The sequence below is a fragment of the Cricetulus griseus genome, chromosome 7 (assembly GCF_003668045.3).
Source record: "Cricetulus griseus strain 17A/GY chromosome 7, alternate assembly CriGri-PICRH-1.0, whole genome shotgun sequence".
In the NCBI taxonomy this organism is placed as follows: domain Eukaryota; kingdom Metazoa; phylum Chordata; class Mammalia; order Rodentia; family Cricetidae; genus Cricetulus; species Cricetulus griseus.
The window spans coordinates 128,606,840-128,626,199 of record NC_048600.1 but is presented as its reverse complement, the minus strand read 5'-3'; the positions used below and the strand labels follow the sequence as shown (position 1 = coordinate 128,626,199).

Genomic DNA, 19,360 nt, shown 5'->3' with positions numbered 1-19,360 from the left:
ATGATTTAATCAACTTTTTATCTGGAACACATCTACTTCTCTTCTGTGAAAACTGTTTTGTAAATAGACCAGATTTCCATGAATAAGCCCTGAACCTCCCACTCCTATAAGAAGCCAGTCTTTCAGGACCGATGGTGGCCATGCAGGGTTTCAAATATTGCCAGGAAACAGTGAGTCAGTGCTGAACATGGGAAGCAAACTGTAGCATACAAAGTAGGCAGGGGGCAATGTTTGACAAACTCAAGTACGACATGATGTGCTGGTAGAGGTCGCATCTTCTTTAGCTCCTAAACAAATCGAGCCACCAACAGGAAAAAGGTCACCACACAGAGAATGCTACGACATTTTTTACTTGCTAGACTCCTTTCCATCTTCTCTCTCTCCTCAGCTCTCGATACTGTTGTCAAATTCTACACACTGGCAAAGAAAAAAGGGGTGAAAATTGAGGTATTCTGCAGAGAAATGATAAAAAGTTTGTGGTGGTTACTACAACGAATGCAGAGCCATTAGACCAACCTAAATGCCTGGAAGACATGGGCCACCCATGCAAACCTGAAACCATTTCAATGTTGTCTCTTACCCTTTAGCAGACATTCTCTCCACCTCCCTCCCACTTTGGGAAGTAAAACCAGTTCATTTCATAAAGCCATTGGGGAAACACGTTTTTTTCCTTTTAGGAGCTGTCAGTTCACAGACAACATAAACAACCATTAGGCTTCTCAAGCCTGCTGTGAGAATCTACTTAGCTGAGAAGCTCTCTGGCTTCCCACATGCGGGAAGGCATTCACCTGAAGCCCAGACTAAAAACACAGACATTGCAAGGCTGGGAGAAGGGCACGTGGAGCTTCCTGCAAATCACAAGCTCTCTCATATTGAACCGAAGGCTGCTGAGGCTTGGCAACAAGTCATATGCTCAAAAGACTCTGTATGGTAGTAATTTTTATTCCAACTGTAGAGTTCACACAGCTTAAACTCACTAAAGTTTACAGTTGATAGTTTTCAGTGTATTCAATCATGTGCAGCCACTGGGCTGGGAATGGACTTCAACTGGTCAAGTGCTTGCCTAGCACGAATAAAGGCTTGGCTAGATACCCAGGATCACATAAAGCACCCACAGCAGTGCACACCTACAATCTCATCTCTCAGGTGGAGGCAGGAAGATCAGAAGTTCAAGGTCATACTTGGTAGAACTGCAGTTTGAGGCCATCCTTAAGCTCACTAAGACAATGCCTTAACAAGGTGGGTGGGTGGATAGGCATAACAGGGGTAGGCAGTGAGCAAGGCTGTGGGGGAGATGGGAGGGAAAGAGAACCGCAAAAACACACTTTGTTTGAAAATGTTACCATGAACCAGGCAGTGGTGGTGCACACCTTTACTCCCTCCCAGCACTCAGAGGCAGAGGCAGGCGGATCTCTGAGTTTGAGGCCAGCCTGATCTACAGAGAGAGAGAGAGATAGCCAATGCTACACAGAGAAACCCTGTCTCAAAAATCCAAAAACAAAAAAAACCAACAAAAGTTATAATGATACCTAACGCATGATGTGCCAATTTTAAAAAATAGATAATTTTTTTAAAGCAGAAAAAAGTGTCAAGGGGCATGTAATCCCAGCACATGGGGGGGAAGAGGCAGGAAGATCTCGGTGAGCTCTAAGCCTGTGTGACAGTGAGTTTCAGAACAGCCAGGGCTATGTAGAGAGACCCTGTCTCAAAAAGAAAAGATGATTATACTTTTTCTCTTAGCTATGTAATTTCAGAATATTCCCAGTGAACAAAAAATAAATCTCATGAACTGTTTTATCCATGTTTCTCCTAGTAGCTGTTTCCAGGCATTTTAATTGGCTAAGGTGAATCTACAGACTATAGGCTATGGTACGGAACTCTGCATGTCTAGCTGACACCAAACCAAAATTCTTAGCATTTTTAGTAACCAGGGCAACATAACTTTAAGTGTTAGCTAAGAATGGCAGAAAAATTTGCATTCACCTTGAGGTACACATTAGTGTACCTCAAATTCATCCATGTTAAAGGGGAAGACAGAGGCCAGGCATGGTAATGCATGCCTTTAACCTTTACTCCCAGTACTCGGGAGGCAGAGGTAGGGGGATCTCTGTGAGTTCCAGCCCAGCCTGGTCTACAGAGCGAGTGCCAGGACAGCCAGGGCTACATGTAGAGATCCTGTCTCAAAAATAAAGGGGTGGGAAGAGGTAGTATACTTGGATGAGCCATAACTGTCCACAGCTGCAACTTGAAAAGACGTACTTTGCTAGTGGGAAACCCTTCCTTAGTATCAAATACAAGTTGGATAAAAGAACAACAATGGGGCTGCAGAGACTGCTCAGCGGTTAAGAGCACTGTCTGCTCTTCCAGAGGACCTGAGTTCAATTCCCAGCAACCACATGGTGGCTCACAACCTTCTGTAGTGGGATCTGATGCCCTCTTCTGGCATAAAGTCACACATGCAGATAGAGCACTCATACACATAAATGTGAAATAAACGTTATTAAAGAAATACTGTCCAGCTTGGAAACACAGCCAGCGGCCTTTCTCTGCAAAGAGGCCTTTCACAGCCAGGCAAAGGTCTCTTGAGAAAGCCCACCTGCATGCTGCTCAGGCTGCAGGATCTAGTGGTCCACGTATGCACATGGCTTATAAGACACATGGAGACCTCACCTTCAGGCATCAGGGTGCTGGAAGCAGGAAGCAGTAGGTCCAGGAAGGTGTCCTGTTTTCTGCACTTAAACATGAGGCACTATCTCCAGAGAAGTCCTTGGAGTGTGCCCAAGATGTATTGTTCTAAGTTGTCTCAGAGTTGTCCAGCTGCCCTCACCAATAAGTCAGTCTTTCCAGGATGACAGAAACCACCAGACAAAGCAGATGCATATGGACTGAGAGAAAGCCTTCTTTAATGTCTAACATAGCTGGGTTAAAACGAAGAGACTTAACCATTAAGCAAATCTGAGTTTAATCATTGCTTTAGATACAGCAGTTAACAAGCACCAGGCTCAAGAGTCTAGTCTCAGCATGGGCACTCAGCGCTTACTAAAGGGATCTGGGGAGCCTGGCGTAAGGCCACAATGAGCCCTTTTGTTGGAAGAAAAATTAATTTGATTTGATAAACATGTAAATAAGGTAAAAACCGGATTGCTGGTAATTTAGCTCATCCTTGCTGATGCCACTTAAAACTTGTTCAGTGACTTGTGTTGTTCATAGCTGAACTCTAGTAATATATGGTTTTATTCCAATTTGCAATAATGATTTAAATACATGCTCACTTCCTGAATTTTCCAAAACACAATCAGACTTCTTTCATATTTTTTGTTTTTTTTGAGACAGGGTTTCTCTGTGTAGCTTTGGAGCCTATCTGGGCACTTGCTCTGGAAACCAGGCTGGCCTTGAACTCAGATCCACCTGCCTCTGCCTCCCGTGTGCTGGGATTAAAGGCATGCGCCACCGCCGCCGCCACCACCTGGCTAAAACTTCCTATTCTTAAATCTGGTTTCCTGGCTTAAATTTAGCCCTTTCAAGAGCACATGTGGTTCTTAAGCTGGAAATGAATATACATACACACACACATCATTTTCCTGAGTGCTAATGGAATACTTGAAACTAGACAATAGACAGAACGTTGATACAACATTTTCTACAAGCACTGTATTGATTCCTCCAATGTAGAAAGTGTGAGGCAACTATTTGCTAAAAGGATTATTTCAAGTCCCTTAATACAAGATCACTGAAAAGATTAGGGGCCCCACAGTGGTGGAACATGCCTTTAATCCCAGAGGCAGAAGCAAGTGGATCTCTGTGAGTTCCAGGACAGCCAGGGATGTTGCACAGAGAAACCCTGTCTAGAAAACAAAACAAGATTAGGAAACCATCAAAATAACTATCCTTCAAACTACTCTTTTTTGTTGTTGTTGTTGTTGTTGTTTTGAGACAGGGTTTCACTATGTAGCTCTAGCTGTCCTGGAACTCGTTTTATAGATCAGGCTGGCCTCAAACTCACAGAGATCCACCTGCCTCTGCCTCCCGAGTGCTGGGACTAAAGGCGTGCGCCGCCGCCGCCGCCGCCGCCACCTCCACCACCACCACCCACCTGGCCTTTCAAACTACTCTTCATATAAATCTTTTGGCCTGGGAGTGTTCAAAAGCCTTCCTGGTCACACATCTGTAATGCCAGCATCTGAGAGGTGGAGACAGGGGGTCAGTAGTCATTTAGGGTCCTCTTCTGCATAATCCTCACCTCAAATAAAACAAGCCAACAATAAAAAAGTAATGGGAACAGGCACCTGAAAGGATGACAGGCAGGAAGATGGTGAGTCTCAGGCAGGCTTGACTTCAGAGAGAACTGTCCCAAAGCCAACATGTCAGAAAGCTTTAAAAGACAAAACATTTTAGGGCTAGAGATGGGTCAGCAGTTAAGAGCAATGGCTGCTCTTCCAAAGGACCAGGGTTCAGTTCCTAGCACCACATGACAGCTCACAACTGTCTAATTCCAGCTACAGGGGCTCTGACACCATCACACAGAGAAACATGCAGGCAAAACATCAATACACATAAAATAAATTTAAAAACAAATAAAAAAAAACTAGCTGGGCATGGTGGCACATTCCTGTAATGCCACATTTGGAAGGTAGGTAGAGGCAAGCATATCTCAAATAGTGAATGCCATGTCTGGCTGGGCTATGTATAAAGACTCTAAAGAAATTTCCAGTCCACCGGGTGGTGGTGGCACACGCCTTTAAACCCAGCACTTGGGAAGCAGAGGCAGGCAGATCTCTGTGAGTTCGAAGCTGGCTTGGTCTTACACTTGCACCACCTGTGTCCTCACGATCTCCAAACTCAGGTCTGGGTGATTAAGTTTTCCAAGTCATTGTTTCTGAATGCCAGAATCTACTTCAACAGCCGATTTCTTTGATTTTTTTTTTTTGTAGATTAAAAAGAAATATACACAAAGATAGAAACATCAGTAGCCTCCATCTTCCAGGTAGGCGTGGGTACTTCATTAATTCCTGTTGATTTAAAAGCTGTCTCAAGCCGGTGAGATGGTTCAGAAGGCACTTGCCACCAAATCTGATTTCTCAACACACACACACACACACTCGGAGTAATCAAATGTTCTAATAAATAAAGATGCCTCAGGAGCCAAGTTCCATGATTATACATCAACCCTCAGGGAATAGAAAAACAAATGTCAAACAAGAATCAAGAGGTCAAAAAATCAGATTATTAGGACTGGAGAGATGCTTAGCAGCTAAGAGCACCAGCTGTTCTTGCTGAGAACCCTGGTTTGATTCCCAGCACCCACATGGCAGCTCACAACCATCTGTAATTCCAAGGGCACCAGATATGACCCTGCTGCACAGACACACATGCAGACAAAATTAGACACATAAAAATAATTGTTGAAACTCAGAAGACAAGTGGGACATAGTGCCAACACCTTTAATCCAGCACTCGGGAGGCAGAGGCAGGCGGGTCTCTGTTGATTTCAAAGATAGCCTGGTCTATACAATGAGTTCCACGATAGACAGGGCTACAGAGTGAAAACCTATCTTGAAAAACACACCAGCAAACAAGGCAGACACTGACAATTACACTATGCCCACTCCTTTCATCTGTCAGAAAACCATTCTACTGTAACTTCATAATATCTCGATGACAACATAACACAGAAACATAGACTGCAGCTACTAGAGGTGGCCATGTCCTGTAAACCCAGAACTCTGGAGAAAGAGGTAGAGAAAAGGATCCCTAGTGGGGAGCCCAGCTGAGCAACACAGTGAGCTCCATGCTTGCCAAAGCTACACAACAAGACCTCATCCTTCAAAACAACAAGATAAGATGGCTGTAGAGATGGCTCTGTGGCTGAGAGTGTTTGCTGCACAGGCATGAGGACTGGAGTTTGAATCCTCATCAGTAGGTAAAAAGCCAGGCATATCCAAACATGTTCATAACCCCAGTGTTGGGAGGTTGGAGAAAGTGGACCTCAGGAACTCACTGGGTAGCCAGCTCAGTAAAAGAACCAATTGCTTTTTTTGTTTTAAGATTATTTTATGAGCCGGGCAGTGGTGGCACAGGCCTTTAATCCCAGCACTCGGGAGGCAGAGGCAGGCGGATCTCTGTGAGTTCCAGACTAGCCTGGTCTACAAGAGCTAGTACCAGGACAGCCTCCAAAGCCACAGAGAAACCCTGTCTCGAAACTCCCCCCCCCAAAAAAAGATTATTTTATGTACAGAGGTGTCTTGTCTACACACCAGAAGAAGACATGGGATTCCCATGAGACTACAGTGTTGGGAATTGAACCCAGGTCCTCTAGAAGAGCAGCCAGTGCTCTTAACCACCAAGCCATCTCTCCAGCCCCCAAAAACCTATCTTAAGGAACTAAGGAGTGACCAGATGACCTCCCCACTCTCCAAGTGCACAATGCATCACACACACATCCACAAAAAGAAACCAAGATTTAGTCAAGTCGGTTTGGAATTGTACTGAAAATCATGATCCAAGCAACCAGAGATCATTAAAAAGTTGCCCAGTGAGGCCCAGTGGCTGTAATTCCCAGCTACCCAGGACTCTGGGACAGGAGGATGCAGAGTTCAAGGCCAGCCCAAGCAACCCTGTGAGATCCTGGCTCAAAAAGTAGTAACTAAATGATAAATGGCTGTGTGAGTGAAGTTACAGCTCAATGGTAGAGCCCTCCCCCAGGTTCAGTTCCTAACACTCCACCACAGGCTCTGGGCTGTGAGAGCTGGGAAAGAAGCGCTTGCTGACAAGCTGAGCCATCCGAGGTCAATCCCCGGAACCCACATGGTAAAAAGAGAGAACCAATTGCTTCAAACTGTTCTGACTCACACACCTGTGCATGGCACGTGTGTTCCCACACACATTTACATACAATTAAATAAATGTAATACAAAAATTAGTCCCAAGTAAGTTTACAGATTTGCAAACCAAGACCACACTGCTGTGGGGCCAGATAAGTGACATTATTCTAATGTTAGACCTTCTTAACCAAAAGCCAATGGCAAGGTTGCAGAGAGAACTCCAGTAAGAAAGGACCAACAAACTTAAAGGCTAACCTGAGTTACACTGTGGTCAAGCTTAGGTTTCAGCCACCAGTAGAGTCCCTCCAATAAACCAATACATTTCCTATAACCGATGTTCCCAGTCCCATCTCCGAAAAGTCTTCTGAGTGTCAAGTCAGAGCTGCTCCTGCCTGCCTTTAGTTTTCTGTATTCTATTCCCAACAGCTGTTTCCTAGTTTACTAGAGTGTTATTCAACCTCTCGGGTTCTGCAATCTCCACCTGAAACACCCACAGAGCTCGGGCACCTAAGTGGCACTCCAGACACAGCAGGGAACGGAACCCAACACGGCTTACAGGAGGAGCCACACCGTTGGCCTTTGTCCCACAGCACCTAGGCCTACTGTGCCATGGCAGCAACGATGTCAGGAACCTAAACTTGCACACAAGCAGCTTTTCAGGGGTTGTCCACTTTGACAATCTCATTTAGTGTCGCTACGAGACTCCCTCTCTGGCCAGATTCTGGAGGGGCCTGCAGTCACTCAGCACCCTGGGGGTCGCTCCCTCACAGGCTGGACAGGCAGCATAGCCTGCAAAGAGGGATGCCGTGTCTGCACGTTTGACTGCTTAGGGGAATTCAAGCGTGGGTGATCCTCGTGGACAACCTAACGGGCCTTGGAGATACAAAAGACCTCGGGTGCACGCAAGACTTCAAGCAAACTCATTTCTGGTCAGGTCCAGGGCTGGTTGCTACGGAATGCGACTTGTCATGTCGTGGACTTATCGCTGCTGCTCGAGAGCCGGGCACTGTGGTTTCACGGTCTGAGGCACACTCAGGCCTCCAAGGCCTACCCTGACAAGTGTGTGCTCGGGACCCGAGCTGCTGCCTTCCCAACGCCAGGCTGGGACCGGGTTTCCCGCCCCCCGGCCCGACCAGAGGTTGGTGACAGTTGAGGAAGCTGGGACCGGCCCCAGCAGGCTGGAACCGGTCTGGGCCGAGCTGGAGAAGGAAGGGGGGGAGGGAGAGACAGCCTCGCGCTCTCCCTGCGCGCGTGACTCACGCTGGCCGCTGACGTCAGGCGTGCGCGCGCGGCGGGGGGGGGCTCTACGTACGTGTAGTGCTGCGGTTTCTCGGGCTGTGCCTGCAGCACCTGAGCGGTAGCGGCCGGGGGCGCCGAGGAAGCTGCCGAGCCGCCGGGCCCGGGGCCCTTCGACATGGTCCTGTCTTCCTGCCTCTTCGCCGCTCCCCTTTTATTATTCAGTCTGCGCGGTCCGCGCCGAAGACCCACAGCGCCTGCGCCGCGCCACGAGAACGTGAAGACCCCCCGCACGGCAGCAAAGATTGCTGGGAGTTGTGGTCCTCCCTGCGGCTGAAATTTTAGCGTTGACACAGGGTCGCTGCCAACGCGCAAGACCACAATACCCAGGGATCTTTGCAGACCGTGTCCCGGATGCTAAGGACCCGCGATGGCTTGTGGTAATTGTAGTCCAGTCGCTCTTAACTGTTACCAGCGCGTTTTCAGTGTGGTAGGAGGAGAGCTTCTCCTTAAAACCTGGGACCTTCGAAGTACGAGAAGCCGGTTAGGGAGGCCCTAAACAGAATATTCCAAGTGTAATTACACCGCCAACAGTGCATTAATTACCTTATGTCCGTACCAGCACAGTTTGCGCAAGGTTTCTAAAGTCAGCCTAGAGCATTGCCTCCAAGCAAGTGAGCGAGCGAGCGAGCAAGCAAGCTTGCCAGCCAGCATCTTCTTAGTACCCTGTAAATCAGCAGACAACGTATGCCGCTGGCAGACGGCTGGAGCAAGCTTTGCACTACACCATATTGTTCCGCGCTTCGTTGACGTTTACCAAGCCTGAAACCTGGGCTCCTGAACTCAGTGACTGGCCCGAACACCCGGTTTCCAGTACACCAAGGTCCAAGGGCGAACTTAATCTAGAGTACTCTTAGGTACTGGTAAAGTGAGAAGCTTCACCGTAGACTCCGAGTGAAGAGCCAGGGTCTGAGTAAGGCGTGAGTTATAATCCACTCTAGCCCTCCTTTCTGGGACAAGCTTTTGGTTTGGGAAAATACAGGGCAATAGCCTCACATTTAGGCATTTGGTTTTATGAAATGATCACTACGGGCTGGATATAGGATCACAAGACTGAGGGAGGAAAATCACAAGTTCCAGGCCTTTAAACCCAGCACTCACAGGCAGAGGCAGGTGGGTGTGAGTTCGAGGACAGCCTGGTCTAGAGTGAGTTCCTGGACAGTTAGGGCTGTTACACAGAGAAACCCTGTCTCAAACAAACAAACAAACAAATAAAGAGCTGGGTGACACATGCCTTGATCCCAGCACTCTAGAGGCAAAGGAAAGTGGATCTCTGTGAGTTCAAAGTCAGCCTGGTCTACATAGCTAGTTTCAAGTCAGCTGGAGCTACCCTCTGTCTAAATACCGAGCCAAGAACAACAAAACGACAGGGGTGGGGACATGGGTGTGGGTAAAAGTGCTTTCTTTGCGAAGCTGGAGACCTGAGTTTGATCGCTGGAACTGTTTGTAACGGTGGAAAGGGAGAACCCACTCCACGAAGCCGTCCTTAGGCTTCCCCATGGGGTCAAACTTGCCCCCTCACACATACATCATGCACACACAACCAGATACTAAAAGCGTCCATCACAGGGACATCACCTCGTATTCTATATCCAATCTATTTCAATTTCATTTTCTTATGCTTGTGATATGCTTTTTGTTGTTGTTGTTTGGCTTTGTTTGATTTATTTAAATTTATTTTATTTTCATTGGTGTGAGGGTGTCAGGTCCCCTGGAGCAGGAGTTACAGTTGTGAGCTGCCATGTGGGTGCTGGGAACTGAACCCCGGTCCTCTTGAAGAGCAGCCACTGAACATCAACTCCCACACCCCTGACCACGCATTGTTGCTGTTGTTTCTGAGGCAGGCAGGCTCTTTTTATGTAGCCCTGGCTGGCTTTGAACTTGATACCTAGATCAGGCTAGACTTGAACTCACAGAGACCCTCCTGCCTCTGGTTCCCAAGTGCCGGGATTATAGGTGTGAACCCCCTCACCTAGTCAAATCTATTGTTTTCAAATTTATTTTTTTAGTTAAATGAGATCATTTTAGTTAATATTGGTCTCATTAAAGAATCTGCAGGAAGCCTGAATTCAGTCTTCAGCACCAAATAAACTTGTGATTCCAGCACTTAGACAAGGTGGGAGCAGGAGGGTCAGGAGTTAAGATCATCTCAGCTATAGAGAATCCAAGGCTAGGTCTCCATAGCAAGACTCTGTTGGGGGGGGGAGGGAAGAGGGAGGGAAGAAGGAAGGAAGGAAGGAAGGAAGGAAGGAAGGAAGGAAGGAAGGAAGGAAGGAAAGTCCAGTGAGATAGCTCAGGGTTTAAGACGCTTGCTACCAAGTGTGAAATCTCAGTTTGCTCCCTTGCATTGTGGGATAAGAGAACAGGTTCCATACTTGCACCAGGACACAAATAATTAAATATAATTTTAAAACCCTTTTTAAGGATTTTTTTTGGTGGGGGCTGGAGAGATGGCTCAGAGGTTAAGAGCACCGACTGCTCTTCCAGAGGTCCTGAGTTCAATTCCAAGCAACCACATGGTGGCTCACAACCATTATGAGAGCTGGTGCCCTCTTCTGGTGTGCAGATATACATGGAAGCAGAATGTTGTGTACATAATAAATAAATAAAATCTTTAAAAAAAAAAAGATTTTTTTTTTTTTTTTTTTTTTTGGTTTTTGGAGACAGGGTTTCTCTGTGGCTTTGGAAGCTGTCCTGGAACTCACTCTTGTAGACCTGGCTGGTCTGGAACTCACAGAGATCCACCTGCCTCTGCCTCCCGAGTGCTCAGACTAAAGGTGTGCACCACCACCACCCTGGCTGATGCACACCTTTAATTCTTCACTTGGACACAGAGGAGATGGATCTCTGCAAGTCTGAGACCAGCTTGGTCTATACTGCAAGCTCCAGGCCAGTTCCACTCTCCATAGTGAGAGCCTCTCTCAAAAGAAACGGGGGAGGAGACTAAAAAGAGACTAAAAACTCTTTTCAAATGATCTGAAGAGTAGGAGAGGGTGGGGCAAATGGAAATTGTGTTCCAGAATGACACAAACTTTTTTTTTTTTTTAAGTTCTGTGTAACCTCACGTTGGAAGCCAATTTGTCAGTTTACAAAGCTGACAAACTGGTATTTCCTAAACAGACTAAGTCAATTGTTTTGCCACTAGAGCTGTTCTAAGATGAGCTATGCCAAAAGGACAAATAGAAATGATAACAAACTGCTTTATTCTTATGATTACTTCCCAAGAATTGGTTTGCATTTGTCCCTTGAAGTCCCCAAGTGTGAACTCACTACAGAAACTATGTCTCATAGATTTAATTTGTAATAATAAGCAAGCATATGGTAAGAATGTACTGTGGAGTTAGGAGATATCATCTAGATTGCTTAATTTACTGAAGAGGGAATTGAAACCCAGAAAAGTCACTTGCAGAAAGTCACTCAGGAAGCTAATGAAGGAAAAGGACATAGGACAGCAGTAGACGGTGCCGTTGTATTTACTGTCCCTCTGACGGAAGTGTGTGGGATCAAACCCAGGGCTTCCCCTCACCAGGTCAGGCAAGTCCACTCTGCTCCTGCCCCTGCCGCACACATCACTGGATCTGTGTTGATTGTCTTCTATTTTCAGTTCCTCCCATCCTGTGCTGCTTTTCCTCCCACTTATCAATTCAGGAAAAAGAAAAACCAGTATTAACTCCCACCACTCTTGGATGGATGAGTTGCATTTACTTCTTGTTTTTGCCTCGGGGCAGGTGTTAGATTTCCTCCGACAATTACCAAAACCCAGAGAAAAATGACTGAGTGGGATGGTGCGTGCATGTAATCCTGGCACTCAAGAAGTAGAGGCAGGGCCAGGGTGTGGTGGCCGCACGCCTTTAATCTCAGCATTTGGGAGGCAGAGGCAGGAGGATCTCTGAGTTCCAGGCTAACATGGTCTATAAAGCAAATATCAGGACAGCCAGAACTGTTACATGGAGAAACCTGGCCTCAATAACAACAACAACAAGAGAAGCAGAGGCAGGAGGATTGCCACAAGTTGAGGTCTATCCTGGACTACTTAATAAGACCATCATCTCTCAAAACACAAGCAGATGAGTGTGGAAGCCAGAGGTTTGGCAGAGGCAGGTGGAGCCCTGTGAGTTCAGCCATCATGGTCTTAAAAAAAAAAAAGAGGAAGAAGGAGCAGAAGAGGAAAGATGGGTGTGGTAGCGTGGTTCTTTAATCCCAGGACTCAGGAGACAGAGATAAACAGATCCCTGAGTTTGAGGCCAGTCTGGCCTACTGAGCTAGTTCCAGTACAGCCATGGTTACATAGAGAAACCTTGTCTTGAAAAACCAAAAAGAGGGCTGGAGAGGTGGCTCAGTGGTTAAGAGCACTGGCTCTTCTTCCAGAGGCCCTGGGTTCAATTCCCAGCACCCACATGGCAGCTCACAGCTGTTTGTAACTCCAGGGGATCTGATACCTCATGCACATAAAATAAAATTAAATAAATTTATATAAAAAGACTCACAGCCGGGTGTTGGTGGCACACGCCTTTAATCCCAGCTCTCAGAGGCAGAGGCAGGAGAATCTCTGTGAGTTGGAGACCATCCTGGTGTACAAGAGTTAGTTCCAGGACAGCCTCCAAAGCCACAGAGAAACCCTGTCTTGAAAAACCAAAAATAAAAAAAAAAATAAAAAATAAAAAAGACTCACTCCTAAGAAAAAAAGAAAAGAACCAAGAAGAAAGAAAACAAGGCCAACCTGGGCTACATGAGATCCTATCTCCAACAACAACAAATTAGGTAAATAATAATTAAAGCTGTGTGATGTTAAGAGGACTCCAGAGCCAAGTGTCCGAGCCCTCAGAAGGCTGAAGTAGCAGGATAGCAACACAACATATACTGGACTACATAGTGATTTCCAGGGTAGCCTGGGCTATAGAATTATCAAGTCTCAAAGGGGATGAAGTGGGCACTGTCTCATTCATATACCTGAAATCCCAGCCCTCCGGAAACAGCAATGCCTGTCTTGGCAATATAGGAGATTCCAGGCCAATCTGACTTAATTAAGGAAACCAAATCTCAAAAATGCAAGGGATGGGGTTGTAGCTCGGTGGTTTAATGCTTGCCCAGTTAGGGCCAAGCCCGTGATCCCTTGCATTACCAAAAAAAAAAAAAAAAAAAAAAAAAAAAACCAAAAAATCACAATCTAAAATTAAAACTTTGGGAGGAACCCTCATACCAGAGATTCTGTCAAAGATCCTTCCTTCCTTGTCTTTTCAAATTACACATTTTCTGCTCCACTAAAACAGCTCCAAATTGACCTTTGGGCCAAAAGGTCAGGTGTGGTGCTGTAGACTCTGTTACTCACATAACTGATTCCTGAGGCTTACCATGTCAAATATTCAGCTATGCTCTACCCTGAAACAAATTCATGCAAAAACTGACAGCATAGCCAGACAGTGGTGGCTCACACCTTTAATCCCAGCACTCGGTAGGCAGAGGCAGGTGGATCTCTGTGAGTTCAAGGCCAGTCTGGTCTACAGAGTGAGTTCCAGGACAGGCTCCAAAGCTACAGAGAAACTCTGTCTTGGGAAAAACAAAAAACAACCACAACAAAAGATTCAGTCTCATAAACAAACCAAACAAACAAACAAACAAACAGGAAGATGGAGAATTATAGGCAGCCTGTCTCAGTTTTCTGAGCTTTGACTGATGATCTTTTTTTTTTTCCTGGGGGGTGGGGTGGGGGTTCGAGGTAAGGTTTCTCGGTGGCTTTGGAGGCTGTCCTGGAACTAGCTCTTGTGGACCAGGCTGGTCTCAAACTCCTGAATGCTGTGTGCCACTACCACCCGGCTTGACTGATTATCTTAAGCTTGGTTTGCTGTTTTATACATTTTAATATTGCAATATACTGAAGACAGTTCTTTAAGCAAGAGTAAAGACTGGGATTTTATTGTTTTGTTTTGTTTTTCTAGACAGGGTTTCTCTGTGTAGCCTTGGCTGTCCTGGAATTTGCTTTGTAAATCAGGCTGGCCTTGAACTCAGGGATCCACCTGTCTCTGCCTCCCTAAAGCTGGTATTAAAGGTATGCTCTAGCCTCCCCTCCCTAAGATTGAGCTTTTTTTTTTTTTTTTTTGCAATGCTTGAGAGATGACTCAATGATTAAGAGCACTTGCTGCTTTTGCAGAGGACCTGGGTTCAATACCCAGCACTCACATGGTGGCTAACAACCATCCATAAATCCAATTCCCTATTCTGACTTATGTGGGCAACAGCAAAACATTCATATACATAAAATAACTCTAGCCAGGTATTGTGGCAACAGCTTTAATCCCAGCATTCAGGAGGCAGAGACAGGTGGATACCTGAGTTTGAGGCCAGCCTGGTCTACAGAGCGAGTTCCAGAACAACCAGGGCTATGCAGAGAAGCCCTGTTTCAAAACAAAACAAAACAAAAAGCTACAAATATTATTGTGTCTACAAATCTGTCAGGTTTTTGTCAGAAGCAATAATTATCAAGTACAAGTATTACACAAGGGCACAGCCTAGCTGACTTCAAACTGGCCTCAAACGCAGAGATCAGCTTGCCTCTGAGTCTCCGAAGCGCTGAGATTAAAGGTGTGGCTCACCGCCCAACTCTGAAATAATTTTTTGAATTTTGATTCCTTGTATCTATTACCTTTCCCCACCAAACAATTGCTTTTTCGTTTAAAATAGGTATGCATGGTACCCAAAACACTGTACACTGTAACATGATTTACTGAAATAATTTCTCACACTGTACTCAAGGATCAAAATCTAGCAAAAAAGTAAATAATTCAGGACATTTTATTCTACATTGGAATAATTATTATCATATATTTTTGCAAAATCTCTCTAAAGTGTTCTTTTGATGCAAACAGTCTTAGGCTCCTGCCGGCCCGACTTGCTTTTAATTCTGAGAGACCAGCGCAATTCATTTGCATTGACTTTCTATTGTGGAGCTTTGGAACCAAGAGAAGGATCCAAACATAGCTCCATTTTATCCAATCAGAAGAGCGGCTTGGTGCTAAACTCTGATTCGTCCATTCCCCTTTGCATCCATCCAATCACGAAGCAACTTTAACAGCCAATCAGCGGCCTAAACCCCCGCCAATCAGGAAGCGGGCCCGAAGTACGGCCTTTGTGTCGGGAGATGTCAGCGCGTCGGCGAAAGCTCCCGCCAATCGAAAAAGTCGTTGGTGTATGCAAATGAGGGTTCTGTGACGCAGTGACGCAGCGTGAAGCGTCTATATAAAAATGGAGGCGTCGGGGGGCTTGGAGCGCAGAGCGGTTTGGTCGTTCGTTGGAGGAAGATCTTCCGTTCCACTCGGCGATTGCGGCTGTTGTTCGAGCGCTAACAGCGGCGCGGCGGTCCCAGCAAGGGCCTCAGACTTCGGCTTTGGGTGAGTGGCGGCGGCGCGGAGGGCTCGGCGGGCGGCTGTGGGGGCCGCGGCGGTCGTGGGCAGCCGGAGCCCGGTCGCCCGGGCCGGCTCGGCGGGCCAGCCGGGAAGTGGGCTGTGACAGCGAAGTCGACTCACGGTCCCGACGCGGTGTTCCCGGGCCCCGTGGAGCGGGAGGTGGCTCCTCCCGCTCCCCCTCCCGGGGGAGGCCGCGCTCGGCGCAGCCTGAGTCATTAGGGGAGGGGGAGGAGGCGCGGCGGCGGCGGCGCGGCCGCATCTGCTAGCAGCCGCGAGGGCGGGCGGGCGAGCGGGGGCCGGGGGCCGGGCCCGGGCCTGAGCGCTGTCTGTCCGTCTCGCAGGTGAAAAAAAATGGCCCGAACCAAGCAGACCGCTAGGAAGTCCACGGGTGGGAAAGCCCCCCGCAAACAGCTGGCCACCAAGGCAGCCAGGAAAAGCGCGCCCTCTACCGGCGGGGTGAAGAAACCTCACCGCTACAGGTAGGCAGAGAGCGGGGAACAATGGCTTGGCCGCCCGCCCGCCCGCCCGCAGCAGCCGGAGCGAGCACCGCCGCTCCGCTCGCCCGTGTGCTCTGACGCCCTCCTTTCTCTGACGCCCGCAGGCCCGGGACCGTGGCTCTAAGAGAGATCCGTCGCTACCAGAAGTCGACTGAGCTGCTCATCCGGAAGCTGCCTTTCCAGAGGTTGGTGAGGGAGATCGCCCAGGATTTCAAAACGGACTTGAGGTTTCAGAGTGCAGCCATTGGTGCCCTTCAGGTAAAGAAAAGAGACAAAGGCTTGGTGGCACGGTGGGGGGGGGGGCGGTGGCAGCGGCAGCGGCGGCTTGGTTTCTGCAGTAAGGGGGTTAATGCTGTGGCTCTTACCTTAACAGGAGGCCAGTGAAGCGTACCTGGTGGGGTTGTTTGAAGACACCAATCTGTGTGCCATCCATGCCAAGAGAGTCACCATCATGCCCAAAGACATCCAGTTGGCTCGCCGGATACGGGGGGAGAGAGCTTAAGTCAAGGCGGTTTTTATGGCATTTTGTAGTAAATTCTGTAAAATACTTTGGTTTAATTTGTGACTTTTTTTGTAAGAAATTGTTTATAATATGTTGCATTTGTACTTAAGTCATTCCATCTTTCACTCAGGATGAATGGGAAGAGTGACTGTGCAGACCTCAGTGACGTGAGCACTGTGGCTCAGGAGTGACAAGTTGCTGATATGCAGAAGGGATGGGTGATAGTACTTGCTTCTCAAGATGCATGTTTCTGTATGTTAATGACTTGTTGGGTAGCTATTAAGGTACTAGAATTGATAAATGTACAGGGTCCTTTTGCAATAAAACTGGTTATGACTTGATCCAAGTGTTTAACCATACATCACTGTGATAGAATGTGGGCTTTTTCAAAGGTTGAAGATACAAGTTTTAACCACAGTGTAACAGTTTCCTAAAAAAAAGAAAAAACAAGAACGTAAACCTGGCAGCTATAGAATACACTATGTGCATTTATAATAGCTATTTTATATATTGTAGTGTTGAACATTTTTAAATTAAATGTTTTACATTCACAAGTGGTGGGGCGTCTTGTCATTAAGGTGTGTGTAATTTAGTCCAGTTGGTGCTTCTTGACGGGACTGCATTTGTTTAACAACGTAGAAAAATGCTATGCGTATGTATGAAACCTTGCAGAAGTCCTCATTCTACCACATGTTAACCCTCTAGCTGATGACACATACACTAACGGGGATTTTATTTATAAGGGCTCTAGAGTAAAATAACAAGTTATTCACACCAGCATCACCTGTTACTGATCTAGTTAGTGCAGTTTTTCATTGTGTTGTTTGGTCTTATGCCTAGATTGAGTTCAGTTTGTTTCTTTTTTAATATTCAAGGGGAAAAACAGTACAAGGTTTGTTTTTTCCTTGTGGAGTCTAAACATGGGGGTGGGAGTACAGCTTCAGCTACTGCACCTCTGCCAATGAAGATGGGTTAGGTTACACCTGGTTACTGTCCTGGGAAAATCCCTTTTATAGAGATGGCCTTCAAGTGGTTTTTAAAAGTATCCTATTGAAGTTTCTAGGTCAATTATGTATGTTGACTAAATTTACAAATAAACTTGTTTATTCAACGAAGTGTCAAACCTAAATTGAATACATAAAGCTTTTAATACATGTATTTAGATTTTTTTTTGTTTTTGAGACAGGGTTTCACTGTAGCCTTGGAGGCTTCCTGGAACTTGTTCAGTGATCTAGGCTGGCCTTGAACTTGGATCCTCCTGCCTTTGCCTCCGGAGTTGGGACTAAAGGCGTTCACTATCACCACCTGGTTTATATTTTTAATTTCAGTTTTTTTCTTGGTGGATAAAGGAAATTAGAAGTACAAAAGTCCTGTAAATGGGCCAGTACTCCATAAAAACACAGGAGAACTGGAGATAAGACTTAGCAGTAGAGCATTTGTGTGGGATGCAGGAAGACATGGGTCTGAAGGTATGAGCCACAATTGCCCATGTATTTTTTTTTTTTTTTTAAAAACTGCTCTTTTGTATGAATGCCTTTTTTATTTTATTTTTTTAAGATTTTATTTATTATGTATACAACATTCTGCTTCCATATATATCTGCACATCAGAAGAGGGCACCAGATCTCATTACAGATGGTTGTGAGCCACCATGTGGTTGCTGGGAATTGAACTCAGGACCTCAGGAAGAACAGTCGGTGCTCTTAACCTCTGAGCCATCTCTCCAGTCCCCCATGTATTTTTTTTTTTTACAATTGTATACCTGAATATAATTCTACCTCTGATTACTCGTTCATTGGTTGGGTTTTGGAGACAGTTTCTCTGTAGCCCTGTCCTGGAAATAGCTGTATATTGACCAGCCTGGCCTCCAACTCAGATCTGCCTGCCTCTGCCCCCCAAATGCTGCTGGGATCAAAAGCCCACCCCATCATGCCCTGCCACCATTCTCGTTCAGCCCCTTTCCAGTTACTAGTGTCCTGCTTCTCATGTCTGTGGAGAGTCAATAAAGCCACCTTTTCAACTAGGGAGGAATACTTGTGAGCCTTAGTCTGAGAGTGTTGGCAAGATGTGGACCTGAGTCTCACCAGCAAAAGCATTCAAGTGAAGCTACAGTAGCCAAAGAAATTAGTGCAAGCCTGGTAAAGGTGGTGCACGCCTTTAATCCCAGCACTCAGGAGGCAGAGGCAGTTGGATCTCTTGAGTTTGAGGCCAGCCTGGTCTACAGAGTTCCAGGACATCCTCCAAAGCTATAGAGAACCCTCTCAGGAAAAAAAATTGTTGCCTTGCTTAAGTGTAGCCCAGACTAGAATCCTGTCCTGCCGAAGTGCTAGGATCACAAGGTGTGGGCTGCCCCAACTAGGGCTGTAAGTCAGTTTGGATAGTTTTGAGAGTCAAGGTGGAGTGGGTATCTTAAGAACATGGTATGAGAAAGGGCAGTAGTGGTGTGGTCCAGTACAATGAGAACAGTTCTGTTCACTTTGTGTTTCTGAATGAGTCAAGTTTTGTGTTGGACTTGGCTGGGAAAGAAGCCCAGTTTGCTATCTAGTTTGTGTCTTGTAGCATGATGCTGGCTTCTGGAAAGCCTGGAGGGTTCTGTTTAAATTGCATCTTTGGCTTACATAGGGCCTGAGCACAAGTCATTTTTGGTTCTAGAAAGCTGTCTGTATCCTTGGACTGGGATCAAATGAAAGGGAAGCTGAAAAGTTGCACAGTGTCCAAGCTTTTGCTTTGTTTTCTGAGACAGGGTTTCTCTGTGGCTTTGGAGACTGTCCTGGAACTAGCTCTTGTAGACCAGGCTGGTCTCTAACTCACCGAGTTCTAGGACTAAAGGTGTGTGCCACCACT

General features: G+C 46.5%; 2 protein-coding genes across 3 annotated transcripts in view; one reads left to right on the top strand and one right to left on the bottom strand.

Annotated features, from left to right (window-relative positions):
- Window positions 1-8,340, bottom strand: part of Unk (unk zinc finger) — a gene marked incomplete in the record, with an annotated part of 28,794 nt that extends 20,454 nt beyond the window's left edge. Inside the window, 1 exon segment of one of the 2 annotated variants that reach the window (XM_027425649.2) lies at window positions 8,134-8,340. In XM_027425649.2, coding sequence (XP_027281450.1) covers window positions 8,134-8,237 — 104 coding nt within the window. 2 annotated transcript variants of the gene reach the window in all.
- Window positions 8,341-15,348: 7,008 nt separating this feature from the next.
- Window positions 15,349-17,627, top strand: LOC100757430 (histone H3.3A). The gene is made up of 4 exons (XM_027425650.2): window positions 15,349-15,502; window positions 15,859-15,996; window positions 16,119-16,272; window positions 16,388-17,627. The coding sequence occupies exons 2-4, from the start codon at window positions 15,869-15,871 to the stop codon at window positions 16,514-16,516; spliced, it is 411 nt and encodes a 136-aa protein (XP_027281451.1). The 5' UTR covers window positions 15,349-15,502; window positions 15,859-15,868; the 3' UTR covers window positions 16,517-17,627.
- The last annotated feature ends 1,733 nt before the right edge of the window (window positions 17,628-19,360 follow it).